This window comes from Microchirus variegatus (assembly GCF_963457635.1).
Source record: "Microchirus variegatus genome assembly, chromosome: 22".
In the NCBI taxonomy this organism is placed as follows: Eukaryota; Metazoa; Chordata; class Actinopteri; order Pleuronectiformes; family Soleidae; genus Microchirus; species Microchirus variegatus.
This window is the reverse complement of record NC_139823.1, coordinates 2,438,834-2,458,158: the sequence shown is the minus strand read 5'-3', so window position 1 is coordinate 2,458,158 and position 19,325 is coordinate 2,438,834. Positions and strand designations below refer to the sequence as shown.

At 39.6% G+C, this 19,325-nt stretch overlaps 1 protein-coding gene across 1 annotated transcript in view; it reads right to left on the bottom strand.

The window, feature by feature from the left end:
- Positions 1–412: 412 nt before the first annotated feature.
- col4a1 (collagen, type IV, alpha 1) overlaps positions 413–19,325 on the bottom strand; it is a 41,033-nt gene continuing 22,120 nt past the window's right edge. The window contains exons 6-52 of the mRNA XM_083908567.1: positions 19,180–19,242; positions 19,011–19,064; positions 18,848–18,874; positions 18,686–18,760; positions 18,243–18,305; positions 18,063–18,098; positions 17,932–17,970; positions 17,080–17,169; positions 16,921–16,956; positions 16,769–16,828; positions 16,583–16,618; positions 16,452–16,496; positions 16,309–16,341; positions 15,287–15,341; positions 15,151–15,186; positions 14,886–15,032; positions 14,700–14,783; positions 14,464–14,547; positions 14,078–14,148; positions 13,785–13,976; positions 13,496–13,664; positions 12,944–13,036; positions 11,669–11,773; positions 11,424–11,521; positions 11,171–11,321; positions 10,953–11,066; positions 10,614–10,781; positions 9,585–9,674; positions 8,855–9,007; positions 8,634–8,732; positions 8,363–8,452; positions 8,009–8,148; positions 7,513–7,639; positions 7,341–7,421; positions 6,695–6,793; positions 5,971–6,021; positions 5,692–5,877; positions 5,445–5,578; positions 5,245–5,317; positions 5,022–5,093; positions 4,680–4,808; positions 4,444–4,542; positions 4,149–4,361; positions 3,404–3,581; positions 3,199–3,313; positions 2,885–3,057; positions 413–2,160 (exon numbers count right to left, since the gene is read on the bottom strand). Coding sequence (XP_083764693.1) covers positions 2,079–2,160; positions 2,885–3,057; positions 3,199–3,313; positions 3,404–3,581; positions 4,149–4,361; positions 4,444–4,542; positions 4,680–4,808; positions 5,022–5,093; positions 5,245–5,317; positions 5,445–5,578; positions 5,692–5,877; positions 5,971–6,021; positions 6,695–6,793; positions 7,341–7,421; positions 7,513–7,639; positions 8,009–8,148; positions 8,363–8,452; positions 8,634–8,732; positions 8,855–9,007; positions 9,585–9,674; positions 10,614–10,781; positions 10,953–11,066; positions 11,171–11,321; positions 11,424–11,521; positions 11,669–11,773; positions 12,944–13,036; positions 13,496–13,664; positions 13,785–13,976; positions 14,078–14,148; positions 14,464–14,547; positions 14,700–14,783; positions 14,886–15,032; positions 15,151–15,186; positions 15,287–15,341; positions 16,309–16,341; positions 16,452–16,496; positions 16,583–16,618; positions 16,769–16,828; positions 16,921–16,956; positions 17,080–17,169; positions 17,932–17,970; positions 18,063–18,098; positions 18,243–18,305; positions 18,686–18,760; positions 18,848–18,874; positions 19,011–19,064; positions 19,180–19,242 — 4,608 coding nt within the window. The 3' untranslated portion in view covers positions 413–2,078. The remainder of the gene's footprint in view (positions 2,161–2,884; positions 3,058–3,198; positions 3,314–3,403; positions 3,582–4,148; positions 4,362–4,443; positions 4,543–4,679; positions 4,809–5,021; positions 5,094–5,244; positions 5,318–5,444; positions 5,579–5,691; positions 5,878–5,970; positions 6,022–6,694; positions 6,794–7,340; positions 7,422–7,512; positions 7,640–8,008; positions 8,149–8,362; positions 8,453–8,633; positions 8,733–8,854; positions 9,008–9,584; positions 9,675–10,613; positions 10,782–10,952; positions 11,067–11,170; positions 11,322–11,423; positions 11,522–11,668; positions 11,774–12,943; positions 13,037–13,495; positions 13,665–13,784; positions 13,977–14,077; positions 14,149–14,463; positions 14,548–14,699; positions 14,784–14,885; positions 15,033–15,150; positions 15,187–15,286; positions 15,342–16,308; positions 16,342–16,451; positions 16,497–16,582; positions 16,619–16,768; positions 16,829–16,920; positions 16,957–17,079; positions 17,170–17,931; positions 17,971–18,062; positions 18,099–18,242; positions 18,306–18,685; positions 18,761–18,847; positions 18,875–19,010; positions 19,065–19,179; positions 19,243–19,325) is intronic.

Genomic DNA, 19,325 nt, shown 5'->3' with positions numbered 1-19,325 from the left:
ACAGGGCACAGGATTCCGGTAATAGATGAAAGACGAGAGTGGAGATGAAAGCAGGGGTTATCTGGTCCTCTGCGAAGCATATCGATCTGTTTATGTTTTCTTGGGGTGAACGGGTTTGTTGGCCACAGTCCCAGTAGAAGTGCTGAGGTAGTGGCTGCAATGCACCGTGGGAGTGTTGGTGCAGAGGCTCGGGTTGGAAGATAGATTTAAGGTCAGCTCTCGCTATGTTACCATGGAATAATAGCCAATGAAACTATAAACACTGTGGACTTGTGAATCAGCCAGATGGAAAGCTGTGATAAAATGAACCATGATCACCTTTACAAATTGTGTGATGCTGCCTCCTTGTGTCCATTTGAAAGTATTGCATCCAAAACAAATGATTTTGAAAAAAAAGAAAAAAAGATTATTCTACAAATCAACTTTATTGCAGTAATTACACAGTATGAGATCTGGAAAATATAAAATGTCAGTGATGCATTCTTACTTCCGATTGTTGAGCGATTAAGCATTAAAAAAGAAACAAATCAAATTTGTCTTATGATGGCAAAATATGCTAATGCTGTCTTTACTTCATGGAGCATTTTATTACGACCAAGCACGACAAGTATAAACAGGTTATGGTCACTGTATAATAACTGCTATATGTTTATCAAAAACCTCACATGTTTTAGTTATTGTGAAAGGGACATAGAAACTAATCCGTTCAGGAGGCCTTTCTTGTATTGACACAAGACTGAAGTTACCTCAAAATACTGTATACAAAATACAAACCTATGTTAAGACCATTTGAAACATCCAAACCTGCAGAGACACTTATAAATACAACCCTCCTCATCTTTATGAGCTTAACTTGAATGTGCAGCCATGACATGATAACCCTTTACTCTGAATGGAAAAATCTTGCTTTTGCATAAAGTCAATGGGGAGAGCAAAAGTAATTCACACATGGGAACAGTCAAGTACATGAGCAGAATAGCAAGTACATGTTATGTGTAAGTACATATATACATGTGCATGTGCGGATTAAATCAATCAATAGATTTGGTTCACTTGATGTGAGAGGAGTAAATGTTTTGACAATAAAGATATTTTCTTTTTTTTTGTCTATTCCTTTTTGTGCACTGGTTATGAATTATACCAACAACGGGGTTGTGCAACAATATACTCTAAACACAAACATCACAACACACATACACCAATTCCAAGCAGCCCAAATGCTTACACACCCATCCATACTGTACACACACATATATATTTATATATGTATGTATATATATGTATATATATACATACACATACACACACCTGCCAGTGCTGTCAGTGCTTTGATGCATGTTAATAAGGCGTTGGTTGTCGTCAGATGTTAAAGCGCACCGGTTTTGGATCAGTGAAATCTAAGTCCAACATATTCTCATACATTTTATAAATAGAAATGAAGCTAAAACGCACACAAAGAAATTCAATAATAACCTGAGGAGAGTATGTTGAACTATGTTAGACAGGAATGCATTATATTTACAACAGAGTGATTGTTATATATCTGTGGTGGCAACATATTGTGACAAGCTTCTTTAACCAGTGGTAAGTCCCGACTTTTACATTAGTAACAAGTGATAAGATGTGAAAGTCTATAATATTAATGCAGCTATATATTTGGATGTTGTAGCATTTGTAGAAAGGGGAAAAAAAGAACAAAAATAGCATAAGGCAGATAAGTAAGATTCAATAGCACCTGACTTCTTACACAATCAATCCTTTGAAGATGATCACTCATTTACCAGTTTAGTGGGCATGGACTCAGTGCAGTGGTAAAATGGGTGCCATTCCTTAGAGACGTGTTGTGATCATGTTAGTGAAGTGTTTCTGCATAGAGCAAAAGGCCGCTTGGTCTCTGTGTAGTGGGCTTGTAAAGTTCGATCTCTGGATGTTTTGCAAAACCACGACTCTGCCCCTCTCCTCTCACACATGCAGGGAAATAGCACCATCCTTTCGAAACAGGAGTTAAGGCCAAGTTGAGGTCGTCATTGCACACGGTATTGCTTGCACATTAGGAGAGAGGAATCCGGTGTTGGGCTTTATGTCCGCTTCATGCACACCTGACAGCGGCTTATGTGTGTTCTGAGACTGCCTGCCTTTAGAGTTGTTGGGACAGGTTTCCTGTGGAAAAAGAAGAGTGACATCAATGGTCCATCCTGTTTTGCCATGATCATACATACATATATTATAATAGTAATATAATATATAATATAGTAATACTTTATATTACAGTAACAACAAGGTAATTGTATGGTCATATTTTTGTAATAGTGAGGTTATTTCTTGATAATAACAACAATGAGGAGGTAATATTACAATAATGCCATATTAATAATTAATTAATTAAAAAAGTAATATTCATGTAATAGCTTGGTAATAAGACTTACTAAGGGTTACTATCAGTGGAATATCTTTATATGAAATTGATTGTGAATGAAAACTAATAATTACCCCATTCAAATTCAGCCTCCTTATGCCCCTTTTACACTTTTTCCATTGTTATTACCAAGTTATTACTCTGTGATTACTACTGAAATAAGTTGGCATTACAAAATATTGTTTCACCATTACAAAATATTTCTTCCCCATTACAAAATATTTCTTCACCATTACAAAATATTACTTCACCATTACAAAATATTACTCAACAGGCAGTTACTCTACTGTAATGTAATGTGTTGCCCACTAAATTTCAACATCTGTATAAAGTGTATCGCTCAAGCAAATGTATTGTTGACATACTGTATACAACGTATATAAAGCCTTTGAAACCAGCGACATAATTTAAATGTATGCAATCTCTCACAAACAACTGGAATTAATGATGTGAGTGTGAGCGTCTTACGTAAACATCTCATTGTCTTCGATGGTGGCAAGCCAGAAGCTGTAGGAGTTGGCGTAGTAGTTGCAGGTTCCACGGCCGTGACACTCGATGAATGGAGCACTGCGGAACTCTTCCAGACAGGAACCAGGAGAGGCCAGAGCCTGACCTGAACCCTCAGCACCAGAGCTGGTGTGCTACACAAGAACATACACGATATGATTTAGTTTTTCGATCAAAATGGGAGTGTTTGAATCAAAAAATAATCTGGGTTATAGCACAGAATGAGCTTGTGTGGTACAGACAGTTAACATCCACTGAGATCGCGTTTGTCTTACCATTACAAAAGAGTAACCTATCCAAAGGGAGGACCAGCCACGAGGGCACGCAGGAATCATGATGGACTGACTGTGCACTGCTACCACCATAGCTGGAGCTTCACACACAGAACACCTGTACACACACACACACACACAGTTACAGTACATGAATTTGGCATTCACATCCAATACAGAGCAGTGGGGGGCAGAATTGTCAACATACCTGCTGATGAAGGGTTTGATGCTTTCACCAGTGATAGGTGCCATTGTCATGGGCATGGGCTCAGGGGAGGTCAGCCAATAGGAGTAGTCATTACGAGAGGCAAAGTTGCACACGTTGTTGATGTTACAGAAGAGGAAGGGCATGGGGCTGAACTTTCTTAAACAGCTGCCTGCCGTACCTATAACATTATAATGTGGCATCGTAAAACAGATGTTCATTTCATTTCATCGCATTACTTTCTTCTGTTTTTTCTGTTGTTTGTTTGCTTTTCATTTGCTTTTACGCTACTGTTCAAAAGTTTGGGGTCACTTAGAAATGTCCTTATTTTTCAATGACTATAACATTCATACAAATAATCAGAAATACACTCTATACATTGGTAATGTGGTAAATGACTATTCCAGCTGCAAAATTCTGGTTCTTAATCGGATATGTGCATAGGTGTATAGAGGCCTATTTCCAGTAACCATCTCTCCAGTGTTCTAATGGTACATTGTGTTTGCTAATCGCGTTAGAAGGCTATTGGATGATTAGAAAACCCTTGAAAACCCTTGTGCAATGATGTTAGCACAATTATGTTTGCTGGTTCTTTGACGAAAGCAAAAGTTTTTTTTGACTAAAAATAATTATTTCTTATCTTGTCAATGTCTTGACTATATTTTCTAGTCATTTTGCAACTCTTGGAAAACACAAAACATTGGTATAGGTGACTCCAAACTTTTGAATGGTAGTGTATGTTTCTCACCTAAGTCCTGTCCATGAGCTCGTTCATTGCCTTGTACGTAGAGCAAAGAGTAGCCATCATATATGAGTGAGGTTCCCTCAGGACAAAATGGCACCTCCACATTTTGGCTGTGACGTGTTACCAGGAACCCATGGTCCATAGAGGAGGGGCCGGGTGGACCCAAATGACCTGGAACACCGTCAGGTCCTGGGGGGCCGGGTAATCCTCTGGGTCCTGAAGTTATTGAGTAATTAGTGTATGATTCAAATTTGAACAACAGAAATCACCTGCATCATCACCCTCATGAAGGTTTCACCTTGTGGTCCTGTTAGACCGAGCTCTCCTTTGGCTCCAGGCTGGCCATGATATCCAGGGAGGCCATCTTCACCTTTTGGCCCCATAATACCTGTCACACCTGTTAAATATATATAATATATATAATACCAAATAACAAAAAAGATGAAGCAATCAAAGCAATCAAAGCAGGTATGCAAGAGGGGAAAAAAAGCTGGATCTGAGTGGATTATAATATATATATAATCAAAATGTAACCTTGCTGTCCTTTGTGTCCAGGAAACCCAGATGGACCCTGTGGTCCCGGAAGACCTTGATTTCCTGGGAACCCAATGTCACCTTTTATGGTGGTGTGAGGCCCAGGAGGACCAGGAGGGCCTTCATGACCTGAAATATACAACATTAACCATTCTGTTATCTACAAAATGAATTTACCTCCAGAAGATGAACTTGTTCTCAAAGTCACCGACATTAAATATGACAAGCCATCACAACTGAAAAGATGAAAATCTTGGTGTATGGAGTGGTTTTTAACAAAAACAAAAAAAAGTCAGAAAATACAATACAATACAATTACAATAATGAAATTCAATGAATTACCCTTTTCTCCTGGGAATCCTCTGTCTCCAACCTCTCCTTTGAAACCAAAATCTCCGCCACTCCCCTTTACACCTAGAGATGGTATTTAAAAGAGTTTTATCTGTCAACTGTCAATCTGGATAAAAAACATAGACATATATGTCTTTGCACAACTGCGCATTAATGTATTCACACACACACACACACACACACACACACACATACAGATATACAGTATACATACCTGGAAAACCAGGAACACCCTGTAAACCATTTTCTCCCTTCTGTCCATCAACACCTGGGAGACCATCTTGTCCCTAGAAAACACACACACACACACACACACACATGCAAAGCAACATAAAGTCAATATGTGCTGCATTAAAGCAAATCTCACTTGATGCATTTAGAGTAATGTTACACTGATGGAGCCTTGAGACATACAGGAAATCCATGAGACCCAGGGTCACCCTTCTGTCCCGTCTCTCCCTGGAAACCAGGCAGACCCTGATCTCCTTTACCGCCCTTTTCTCCGTATCGGCCTGGCACACCACCAGGTCCTGGTGATCCTGTGACTCCTGTTCCATACAGACACAAAACAAACACCTTTAAAAATGAAATACAATGTATGCAGTTTTTTTTTTTTTATTAATGCACTTGTGACAGCGGCAATAAATTGATCATATATTACCTGCTTCTCCGGGTTGTCCTGTCACTCCCCTGTCTCCTTTGGGACCCTCTAGAGAGATACCTGGGTGTCCGATCTCTCCTGTCTCACCCTGTGCTCCCAGTGGGCCTGGAAGTCCCTTGTCACCTTTGATACCAGGGACACCTGGTTGACCTGAAGTGCCAGGGAAGCCAGGGATACCTTTGTCACCTGGAAATGGAAATAAAAAATATCACAAAATGAAACTCTGTTTAGCTCCAACAATAGACGAGTAATATGAACCAGTAATAGAAGACCTCTCACCTTTGCTACCAAGAGATCCAGGTGGCCCAGTGAAACCTCGGCCAGGTAAACCTTGAGAGAGAGAGAGAGAAAAAAAAGACATTTAGTTTATTTAATGTTTATATTTTCAGCGATGGGTCTACAGATTAACGTGGAGTAACAGAGATCTAGCTGTATGATGTTTCGACTGATTCATCCTGTTTGATCACTGAATGCTGTAGCTTTTATTATTCTTTTAGATTCATATTTTATATCGTTTTTTGCATATTTTGATATCTTGCATTTCTACTGCATTTTGTTATTTTGTCTGTATCCATGTTAAATGTACTGCTACCTGTCGGAGATTTTTAATCTCAATGAGGCTTTCCTGGTTAAATAAAGGTTATAATATTACTAATAATAATCATAATAATAACAACAGGCGCCCCTGTATGAGATCAAAAACTAAAGAGCTTGAATAAAATACATTTGGGATCTGTTTAGGTAAATAAATACATATTCTGTAGTCTATAGGATGGGATCATTTTAAATGAGAAGGAGAGATGATGCCTCTCAGCCCTTCATGCTGGGTAATGGTACTGCTAAGAGTTTGTTGGCTGTTGTCACTGTTTTAACAGTGTCATAACAGCAGATGATGCCAAATGTCAAAACACGTTTGATCAAAAACACAATGAAATGTGAAGAACAGCTTATTTACACGCAAATTCCAGCAGTTTAATCTCCTGCCACATCGTCTTACACTAACCTGCATCTCCTCTATCTCCAGAGGATCCAGGAATGCCGTCCAACCCAGGCTCTCCCTTCTCTCCGGGGGGGCCCGGCGTTCCCTGCAAGCCACCTTCACCTGGAAGAGACACGTCATTCACACACAATTTGTTAGTGTGTTATAGGCCGCTAGATGCACACATGCAGTATTTTCAGCAGCTGCTTATTACAGGTGTATCTGATTCCTGAAAAACATGGCAGATGATCTTGAAATGTCTTCAAATGTATCCATAGAAATGAACTCCTGTGATATAAATGATATGTGGAATTAGATGGAAGTCAGTCTGTGTCAGTGCATGGAACAGGTTTGGGTTTGTGTCCAGAGACATCAGACTAGTTTTGATGATCCATCTTCTACCACCAGTCCATCACAGGGCCACATATAGAGTCAAGCAACCATCCACTCTCACACCTACGGTCAATTTAGAGTGTTCAATTTTAACTAATCCCCATAGTGCATGTTTTTGGACTGTGGGAGAACCCACGAACACACGCAAATAATGCAAACTCCATGTAGAAAGGCCCTAGGTCTTTGCTTCAAAGGCAAGAGTGCTAACCATTACACCAACCGTGTGGCCTCTTTTTTCGATCTTATCAAAATAAAACAACTATTATCTGTTACTTACCGGGGCGGCCATCACGACCAGGGTCTCCTGCAGAGCCAGGAAACCCAGGAGTCCCCTTCTCACCTGGTCTACCTGACTGACCTGTACAACATTAACACACAATGAGAACTCATATGATTACTACATCAATATAGACATACAGGATGAATGTGAAAGTCCAGTGACATCTGACCTGGATAACCAAGGGTTCCTTTTTCTCCTCTGGATCCCTGTAGTCCTGGTTTTCCAGGCATACCTTCACCACCCTTCTGTCCCTTCTCTCCTGGTATTCCCGGAAATCCTGGTTGGCCTGTCAGACCCTGTGAGGGTAGAAAAATAGAGAGGAACGCTCAGTCAAGACAAGCATTCTCTCTTCTTAAGAGACACAATAATAATCAGTATGTCACAAACAAACAAACAAGCAACAAACTAACTTAACTTGAGACTTATGGACATTGACCAAATACCAGTCTAGATGTATATTATACTATTATATTATATCCTCTCTCGCCTCAGTTTAAATGTATTCTTAATGTTTGACATAAACTTTAAGAATTGTGTATACATTTTACATTTTTTGATCTGAAGAGTTCATGCCAATGCACACATAGTTTACTGCCAATACATAGTACGTGAGCATCAAGCACACATAAAGTAAAGTACATAAAGTATAAAACCAGGGGGTTTACCTTCTCTCCTGGATATCCTGGCATACCAATACCTGGCTCACCAGGTGTACCCCTGTCTCCTTTCTGTCCATCTGTGCCGCTGAATCCTGGATGTCCCGGTGTGCCAGTATCTCCTTTTGTACCCTGTGGACCAACCTCACCTGCACAAACACAATTTTGATTTAAAAACAATGTTCAATACAAATAAAATATCACACTTTGCCGTTTCTTTCCTTGCATGGATTAAATGGAACGCTTTCACACATGTTCGTTCACACATGTAGGTTGAAAGTGCTTTTAATATATATTATAAGCGTTTTTATAATATTTCACTGTCTAAAAAGAAACAAAATAGTTATTTTGTTATTTCTTTACCTGGTATTCCCATTTCTCCTCCACTGCCCTTCTGTCCAGGCAGTCCAATACTGCCAGACTCTCCAGGAAAACCAGACTCTCCTTTCTCACCTAAGGCATATGAGCGGGATCCAAAAATTAATATTTCATTCCCTTTAATTTTCTTTGGATAACGAAGAAAGTGTATATAATGAGTAAAATCGAATATATAATTTTTCATGTGAAGGTAACAATAGCTTTTAAACTTTGTTTACACATTTTAAACCAGTGCTTATGGGTTAAAGTAGGTCACCTGGCTGCCCACGTAATCCAGGATCTCCATCTTTGCCTGGCATTCCAGGGTTTCCAGGAACTCCACGGTGGCCCTTCTCTCCAGCATAACCATTATCACCTGATAGAAAAATTTAGTTTAAAATGAAAGCACTGAGATATTTTCTCAAATGAACTGAATACACAGAATCATCAACAAATTTGTTGTATTGCCATTTTACAGAGCAGTGTGTTGTTTTATACCTTTGTCTCCAATGTCTCCCTTCTGCCCCCTCATGTGCTCCATCTGGACTTTGGTCATGTTCCCTGGAGGTCCCCGAATACCTGGTTCTCCCCTTTCTCCCTTTGATCCAGGATCTCCAATACCACCTCTTGGTCCAGTAACACCAGGATCACCTGAGTGGGCAGGTTGGAAATAAAAATGAATATTGCTGCGGATGTAAGTAAAACAACAAACCCGTAAAACCTTGAGTACCTTTTATGTCTTTTCTGTCATTGGGAAAAGTTAAATATTCCATAAGAGGCTCAGCAGCCAAAAGATGGCAAACTCTCATTACTTAATGTAATGTCACCTCTCTGGACCCCAACTGAAACCTAAACCATTTGATGCATCCAATTTTTATTTATTATTATTTTTATTTTTTCCAACTCTGAAATCTGATTCTTGATGAACTTACTGTACATCATGTATTCATGTATCTATTGTTATTACTAGTATTATTTATTTCTCTTTTGCCTCCCTTTACATTATTTCCCCTTTTTCCCCTGGTTCTTTGTTCTAAAAGTACCATTTAACAAAAAAAAAACCAGCTGTGTAACAACTCTATATCTTGTACTGATATATGTGAAATGCTGATCTATACATATATATATGTATATATATATATATATATATATATATATATATATATATATAAATATATATAAACATATATGAAACCTTGAATACATTTTGTCATTTTCTCTTCCTTACCTCTCAGACCTGGAGATCCAGATGTACCAGATGGACCAGGAAATCCTGATATACCTGGTGTTCCCATGACTCCCATTTCACCTTTAGGTCCTAGCAAACAAAATCACACAGCGAGATTAAAGGAGATGAAAAATATTTATTTTACTGTCACTAATTAATGTCAATTACAGTATAATTAATTATTCACACATTCTGTGAAAAAAAATGTACACAGTGGTCAAAACACAAGTCCCTTACAAACGATACATACAGAGTTAACCTGACAGCCTTTTGTCAAATTAAAATCCAGCCTCTGGCTTGATGAACAGGGCAACTGGGCACAACCACATCATCGCTCTATCACAGCTACCGTCACCCACATTACATTCAATTTGTTTTACTTTGTCATTCTATTATGGAATGACATGCACATTTAATGTCATTCCATAATAAAACCAAAAATACATTTTATTTACAATACAATAAAATGGCTGACAACCAAAAAGCTGCTTTCAGACATGCTCGGAACCACCAACATGTTTCAGAGGTTGTCCATATTTTGTTCCCCACTAGATTCCCCTTCCAGATTCCATGTGAGAACACAGCAGTTCACCGTATTTGGGGGCAGCTAGAAGACATTAGCAGAGCAGTGTCTGTCATGGCCGACTACCTTACAACTTAGTAATATTTCTTAGGTGATGGTGAAATGATATCCACAATGTCTGCCATTGATGGGTGCACTTTATCCAACAAAAACATCAGCAACAGGGTGAAAAACCTTGTCTGGTTGAGCCTTGTAGTGGTTGAGCTAAATGCACAAATATGATTTGATTGGCTAGCAACTATTGGTCTTTACTTTTTGTCTAACAAGCAAAGTAAAGCAACAGACCCACAATGCACTTCGGCAATGCTTGGTGCAACTCCATTCAAAGGCAACGAGAAGCGTTTCAGATGATGCTTCCACCACACACAGTGCATGTGAGTCAGCAGTTTGTTAGTAGCTCCTTCACATCTCTAAATACAAGTGTGGTTGCTGTTCGTCTCTCTCACCTTGGTTTCCAATCAGACCATCCCTGCCTGGTAATCCTGGAGGCCCTCCCAGGCCTTTAGAGCCGGGAGATCCTGGGAATCCTGGAAGTCCTTTCTCTCCCTGAGGCCCTGGCATGTCCAGACCAGAAGGACCAGGGAAACCCTTGTCTCCCTTTACACCCTCTCTACCTGTTCAGCATGCACACATACACATATACTTTGGGGTTCTGGGGTTTTCATAAAAAAACATTACAATGGATTTCTTGATATAGCGTATCCATGCATGCACAATTAGTTAAAAGTGAAGCAACTAAATAGGACTCAGTGATCACAAACACACCTCCAAATGTTTCAACTCACCAGCTGGTCCAGGCTCTCCAGGAGGTCCCTGTGGTCCTGGAATTCCAGGTGATCCTTTTCCTGGTGCACCTGGTAAACCAACCAGTCCAGGAGCACCTGGAGGTCCAAAGTCACCTGATTTGGAAGACCACAGAAATACAATATTTAGTTTGGTATTTAAGAGTAGCCAGTTAACTGTACCTGGAATCAATCCTTGTTTTTCCATTTGCCGACAGTACCTTTAATCCCCTGAGGTCCTGGTGGTCCTGTTTGCCCTTCATTTCCAGGAATTCCAGGATGTCCAATGGCACCCTTCTCTCCCTGGAATCCAGAAATACCTGGGATGCCCTGCAAACCTTTTGGACCTGGGAGACCCCGTCCTGGTTCACCCTGTAAAGTGTAGTTACAAAGACTGATGATTCCCGTCCCTTAAGTAATTTACACATTGTCTGAAAGCAGAATTAGTGCATATAAATGCCCACAAATACACACTTTTTGTCCAGATGTACCAGGTTGTCCTGTCAAGCCATCATTCCCTGGTCTTCCTGCATCTCCTGGTAATCCTGGAGCTCCTGGAATTCCACTAATTCCTAAAAACATGGGAACAATAATTCCTCTGACATCCATATTCTGCCCATGCACTTGTATTATTTACAGTCTATTTACATTTTCTATAAGCAAATGTAAGTGGTAAAAGTATGCAGGAAGTAATTGGAACAACATGGAGTATAGCATACCTTTTGGACCGGGTTTCCCTGGAAACCCAATCCCATGCTGTCCTGGTTCACCCTTTTGTCCGGGGAAACCTGGCAATCCAGAATCTCCTGACAAGCCTCGGTCCCCTGCATCCAACAATATGCTGCATAAAAACAGGGCTAACTGCCAACAATTTGATGTGATCTACGTTTAGTGACTTATCAGTCCTGATTTTAGCCACTCTGGATTTATTTTTGAAATATTCACAGCAACACAAATGGAACAAAATAGACAAAACATAATATAAAACAGCAATGTTCAAATTAAGATATGTTCAATAATAATATTTGAAATAAAAAAATACAATATATAACAGTATTAAACTAAAACAATAATAAATTGGAAATTAAATACATCACCTCTAACTTAAAGTATAATATTAGTATTATCCAATTTGGATACATCGGCATGGTAACCAAGTAAAAGTATTAGTTGGCCTCTCAGGTAACAGCTAAAACAACTGTTAGCTGAAACCCGGCGTCTGAAGTGTACACCAGAAACACGGAGACGGGGAGATTGCATGTTTTTTACCTCTGTTTACAAATACCTGCATCACGAGCAGAGGTGTGTAGTAATACGCTACATTTAACAGTACAGAAACTTTTGGGATAAATATATAAATATAACACATAAAATATAAAGTATCTATTCGAAAATATAAACCGTTCCAAGTGGCTTAGCTAAGTTTTTTTTATATATCTTTTTTTTTTATTACATGCACAATCTATTTCTCTCCCCGAGGAACGCCTTCAGCCAACATTTCTATAACGTGACTAGTTTAACCACTAAAAACATAACGTTGTCTATGGCTGACAAAATCTTGCCCATCAAATGCAGCCAGCTGTTAGCCACTCAACTGTTGTGGAAAAGTGGAAAACACACCGTGACCGACACCAAGGCTCTGGTCTCCCGTCACCCATATGTGATCAGTGACCTCAATACAGCTCTCCTATCAAGACTCAGCCACTCCCTGTGCACGGTCACCATAACCATAACACACAAAAGGTAAGCAAACATAAGACCCAACAAGATAATCAGAGATGGCAGACTTCACCCTATTCACACATCAAGCCTCTGGCGGCCTCTGTTGGTCATATTGGCAAGTGCAAGTGTGCAAACTTGGACTTGGAGTTGCTTCATTCACAAACAGAGAAAGCCTCTTGGATGAGATTTGAGATAAATTAAACTTATCTCATGCAACTCATCCAGTTGCCTACAGCTAACTACTGAAGATCAGTCACCATGGTGTTGCTCACCTGGAAGTCCAGATCTCCCGGTTTCTCCCCGTGGTCCTGGTACTCCCTGAGGTCCAGGAAATTTCACGCCCACACCTGGCTCACCCTTAGTACCTGGTGGGTGGAAAGTATGATTTATCCATTAAGATATTATAATGTGTGTCAAAGACCAGTGTTTGGTGAGATGCAGTTTACCATGAGTTTGTGTTTCTGTTAGTGCTAGGCAGTATACCGGTTCATACCGAAAACGCTATTTCTTTATAAATATATATATACGTATATATATATACATATAGATAGATATATGATAAAAACAATTGGTGTACCGCAAGATTGGTATATGAAAAACAGAACGTGGAGCAGCAAAACACTGTTCAATGGGGGACCCTTTTCAATGCTGTACCACACATGCTTCAGGCTTTTAGCTGAAGAAGTAACGGTAGTAATACTCACTCATGCTCATGCATAAAAAAAATGGTATATACTATGAAAGCAGTGACATTTAGAAAAACACTGTTGTAAATGTTTGCTCATACCACCCAGTACTAGTATCTGTGAAGATCTTATTCCTACCTGGAACTCCGGGAGCTCCAGCAGTTCCTGGTCTCCCTGAGCCGCCTTTCTCTCCAGGCTCTCCTGGTTGGCCAACACCTGGAAGACCAGGGGGACCCCTCTCTCCTGAGGGTCCACTAAAACCAGGGTTGCCATAAGGTCCACGTTCACCCTTAATGCCCTCCTTGGCCTAAAAGCAAAATTTGATAGAGCAATTAAATATTTGATATTGTTTGTTTTTTTGCAAAGCTACAACTAAAAGACTGACAATGGGCAAATTGATATCTCAATGTGGCCAAAAAAAACTTACAGGTTCTCCTTTGATGCCAGGTACACCTGGGTGACCATCTATTCCTGGCAGTCCATTTGACCCTGGCAGCCCTGGTGAACCATTAACACCAGGAAGACCTTTGTCTCCCTTCAGGCCAGGGGCTATGAATATGTCCCCTGGTTCCCCAACAGCACCAGGAGCTCCAATAAGCCCGTGACTACCTTGAGTACCCTGCAGAGGTCAAAAATAATATTTAAATTTCTCCATGTCCCTCAGTGAAGCCGTCAGGACATTCAACTTGGATCTTGAATCTCAGATGGAGTTCTACTCACAGGTCTTCCAGGTTGTCCAGGAAATCCAGACTGACCCTTTTCTCCTTTGCCTCCTACTAGCCCAGGAGGTCCTGCCAGAAGATGGAGATGAAGATGGACATTTAACAGTAACTCAGTTCATTAAGGCATGTGGACATGGTCAAGATGACCTGCTGAAGTTGTTGAAACTAAGCATAGCAATTCCACGCGCAAAAAACATAATATGCCTTGTTGAAGAGGGAAGTCAGAGAATGACCAAATTCGTTGGAGATGATAGACAAGCAAAAACAAATCAAACAAACAAGCACTTGTTTGGTTTGCAGAAGACCATATCAGACATATCAAGCACATGACACAACACTGAAGCAAATGGGGTGTACAATGTGTATGGACCAGATTTAACTTACCACGCTCTCCTTTAGGCCCAATAGGACCAGGTAATCCAGCTGGGCCAAATGATTCACACTGAACACAGGTATCTCCTTGGTCACCTAGTAAGAGATATGGAAACACCAATTTAAGAAAATGAAATGTATGGGTTATGTGATCCAGCGGTTCTACATGTGAAATGTAATTGGATTGATTTGCCAATCAATTTATCGTATATGTATACTGTTAATCAGCAGTAATATATTGTTGTCACCTTTCTGTCCCACTTCCCCTTGTAAACCTAGAGGTCCAGGTGGGCCAGGAGCACCTTTCTCGACGTCACACTGATTAGGGTCAACTGTCATAGCACAAACCCAACACACATGCAAACACATTAGTTTACTTAAAGATAGCACATTTTATGAAGGTATTTGATTATTTCAGTTACAATGGGACATACCTGGGAGTCCTGGTGGTCCAGGGGGTCCAGTAGCTCCTGGTTGTCCTGGAGGTCCAGCCAGAGATTCTCCTTCTACACCCATTTCTCCTTTCTCGCCTACATCGCCGTTCTCACCCTTCTCTCCTCGAGGCCCTTCGAGGTGTCGTCCTGAAGTACAAGAAAAAGGTTTATTGGTAATTGAGATAAGCGAGTCTGACTGGTATATGGATCCTTAAAGCACTGTAGTTACATGAATTGCATTGCGTAGATGTTTTATTCTATTTACCTGGTGGACCTGCTTCTCCCTGAGGGCCAGGAAAACCTACCGATCAAGAAGAAGTGACAAGCAGGTAAATGCATACATGAGTGTGAATGCGTATTCAGTACATAGTATATGGTGTCATACTATGGCCTCATTTTACCCCTTTCTCCTTGTAACCCTGGAACACCAGCAGGACCAGGAGGACCACCAGAGCCCTGAAATCAAAAAAAGATACAAAGATTTTAAGCACCCTTTTTTATTCCCACCAAGTACTAGTGCAAATTATTTGAACTAAATATAGATCAAATCAAATAGATTTGCCTTGGTCAGATCAAATCTTTCTTTTTTTTATTCTGGATCCCGTATATCACACAATGTCACTTATTTTATTTGCACTAGGAAGTATGTATTCCTATAGTGGGAGCTGAAGAAGATTTTTCAGTTACGGCGTGTGGCTGTAACTGAAAGGTTGGCTGTGTGTGAAGGTTGGATGTACAAAGAGATGTACTCTTGTGTAGTGTTAATATACAACGTGTGTATTGGGTAAGAACACTCATCCTTAAAGTCCTTAAAGTTATGAGCTTATACACGATGTCTGTACAAGACAGATGCAGATGCATTGTTTTAAAAGTAGCCTAGGGGGGACTGAGCTTACTAATCCTGACAGCGCCCCTGCCTGGTGTGGTGTGATAAGTCAGCGAAAATTCAAATTGAAAATCAAGGATGCAGACCATCGGGCCATGCTCAACCCATATCCAAAATCTTAGGTCGATCTGACTAACGGTGAGTGAGATATGCCCGTCACAGACACAACTTGATTTATAGATAGATTTTTGACATTTGCCTCCCTTCCCGGTATTCCACATATTTAAAAATGTGTTTTTGATGCTAGAATTCAAATCTAAATGAATATACTCTGAGGATGTATGTGGAGGAGTAGAAAGAGTGAAACAGTGAGGTCAGGAGTCCAAATGATATAAGTGAAAATAGAGAATTTTTCAACAAAAGAAACATCCACTTGAGTATGTGTGTACGTGTAGCAAAAATGAGTGACTATGTGGCGACACCTGCTGGTAACATTTCAAAATGTATTTTTAAGACTGATGGGGGAGAAATGGGGAGGGGGAGAGGAAAATAAGAAGAGATTTACAAATTAAAAGAGGGAGGAGTGAGGTCACTTACAAAACCCGGTGGTCCTTTTTCTCCTTTTTCACCCTGAGCAAGAAAAATAAAGTCTGTTAGATCATCACATCTCCAACATAATGAAATAGTGTTTCAAATTTAACTTTTGAATAAGGTCAAATTTAAAAAGACACATTAGTTACCTGAGGGCCAGTGTATCCAGGAACCCCTGCATAACCTTTATCTCCCTGTGCAAATGTGGATAGTACTTTAGATGCAGATGAAGTAAGTTATCATAGAACACAAAAGTGATAATATGACAAGTTCAGGTTACCTTTGGTCCAAAGTCTCCATCCTTGCCAGCTTTACCCTAAAGACACAGTAACTACATTGGATTAACTACTTTAAAGTAATAGTTTGTTATGAGTAGAACAACAATATTCTATATATTATAAATGTTGTATTTATGTACTGTATGTATGTGTGTATTTATAAACACAGACAGTATATTCCCCCTTACCCTTGGTCCAGGTGGGCCAGGTTCACCTTTGATACCACTGTGAGGAGCAGTGCAAATGCCCTGGAAAAGAAATCAAAAGGAAAAGTTAAAATAACAACAGCAGTGTAATGACAGATATACATCTCAACACTTGCATAATGCATGATACTAACCTTCTCTCCTTTCTGTCCTACAGATCCACTCTCTCCCTACAAAAATGAGAAACACTTTCAGAAAATAGCACATTCTGGGTGAACCTTTATAAACGTCATTGTAAACTGATATAAAACTGTCACAGTTTCTGTTAAATTTTCATAAAACTCAGGGAATACCTTTTGTCCAGGTAAATGCACTGTGGTACTTCCTTCCACCCCCTGTGGAGGTCCGGGTGGACCGGGCGGTCCACGAAATCCTTGGTCACCCTGCAGAGAGAAGACAACGATCAACAAACAGCCACAGCTCAATACATTTTCCAATGCATGAACAATTTTTTGTCTTCATTTTGAATAAAACAGGAAATGAACACAAAGTATGATTCTAAGTGGCAGTTTAGTTGGTTCTTCCATCAATGATACTAAATAAAATATATTTTTTAAACCTATTAGGTAATCCGCAAATCCATTAATAGGACATTTTTTTCTTGGTTCACTGAAGCCTGACATAGTGGAGATACACATTTTTTTCAGGCATTGACAAAACAAACCAGGAACATTATTAAATCAATTACCCTGCTCATGTAACAGACATTTTCACTTTACAGCATTAAGATATTAATAATGCAATATTACACAAATTAACACAAATCATCATCTGCCCTTTTTTTTAAGAAAATAAGAGATCATGTTGCAAATCTGAAAAGCTGTTTAATAAACACATGCTTAGAGGCATTTAAACAAAGTTAAGTGTTGGTGTTTGCATTATTCAAAATTTTGACGCCAATATTTTCACTTTTTACTGCATAATATAATATTGGTCCATCCCTATCAATATCAGAGTTACAGTTCTCTGATTAAAATTTACACTATGTTCCATCTAACATTAATAAAATACCTTCACAAAAAGAAAACTCCTCATTTCCATCTTTTCATCATAAAGCTTACTTGATTTTCTTTTGTCATAATAGAGAAAAATAGTACATACACAAACAGCATATTACAGTGAAAACATTTGAATACAATTCTTACCTTGTCTCCTTTCTCACTCACAAAAGCTAGTTTATCACCCTGCAGGGAAGTGAAAAAGTTTGTGACAACGTCTCAATTAATCAAGTAATCATTATAATAGTGACATTTACTGTATGAATGATGAGTTATACCTTCTCTCCAGGAATGCCAGGGGGACCAGGATCACCCTGTCAAACACAGTGATCTAATTAGTCAAACATGTTGATCACTTTTTCATATTTGTGTGATGTTCCATCTTTGGGCTCACAAGTAAGTAAATACAGACTATGTCGAATGATAAACAGCCCATCCCTGACCACAAAGAAACTCACTTTGAGTCCTTGATAGCCACGAGGTCCAGGAGGACCAAGAGGTCCAACAGGTCCAATTGATCCCTGCAAAAGAAAGTCGTGTGGGGCAAGATCTTAGAATTCACGTTTGGGTAAGATGTTAGATTAGGGAACACATATTCATGATTCATTCATATTCACCATTGACATTAACTAAGTGCTTACCAACATATATAAGTAGCATACTAGCCCTTTATTAGCAATCATTAAGCATGTATTAACACCTTATTCTACATAACCTTATTCTACCGCTATTATGACAAGAATTAAGATTTTTCCTACATGAGGTGTTAATATGTGCTTAATATTTACGGGCTAGTATGCTACTTATATGCATGTTAGGAAGCACCAAGTTAATGGAGAATATGTGTTGCCCAATCTAAAATACAATCATGTCCGTTAGTTTACATTGACACACAACGTACAGGTAATCCAGGTGTTCCAGGGAATCCTCTGTCTCCTTTCAGGGGCACGATGCCTAACACACCACCAGGATCACCCTGTAACAGAAAAAAACAAAATAAATTGTCTGGAATGTTTTGACTCTCATTTATTTTGAGGATGGAGTAATTAGGTTTTCAACTAACCTTCATTCCAGGAATCCCTGGAGTGCCCTGAAAAGAGAGGACAATGGAAAGAGATCTAGGTCAAACATATCATAACGTTGTTTAGTATACATTTGTTTTTGTTAAGTTACTGGGGAAAATATAAAATACAATCCTATCACAATAACTTGTCATGCTTGCTTACTGGAGGCCCCTGAAGACCAGGAAAACCAGCAGTGCCATCCCTCCCTCTGTCTCCCTGAAACACAAACACACATCACAGCACAGTCAGTGGAGAGACAACAATCTTCAGGTAAGAAAATAGCAGGAATGTTAAAAAAAAACAACAACAAAAAACCAAACAAGTGGCTTACTTTAGTCCCATTGCATCCTGGGATACCCGGTAGACCAGCTGGACCATCATTTCCATTGATGCCCTAAGAGTGGGAGTGTATACAGAGACCATTGTTGAACAACTCTCAGCAGCTTTCTGATATCTGATTCTGCAGCAAAACTTCAC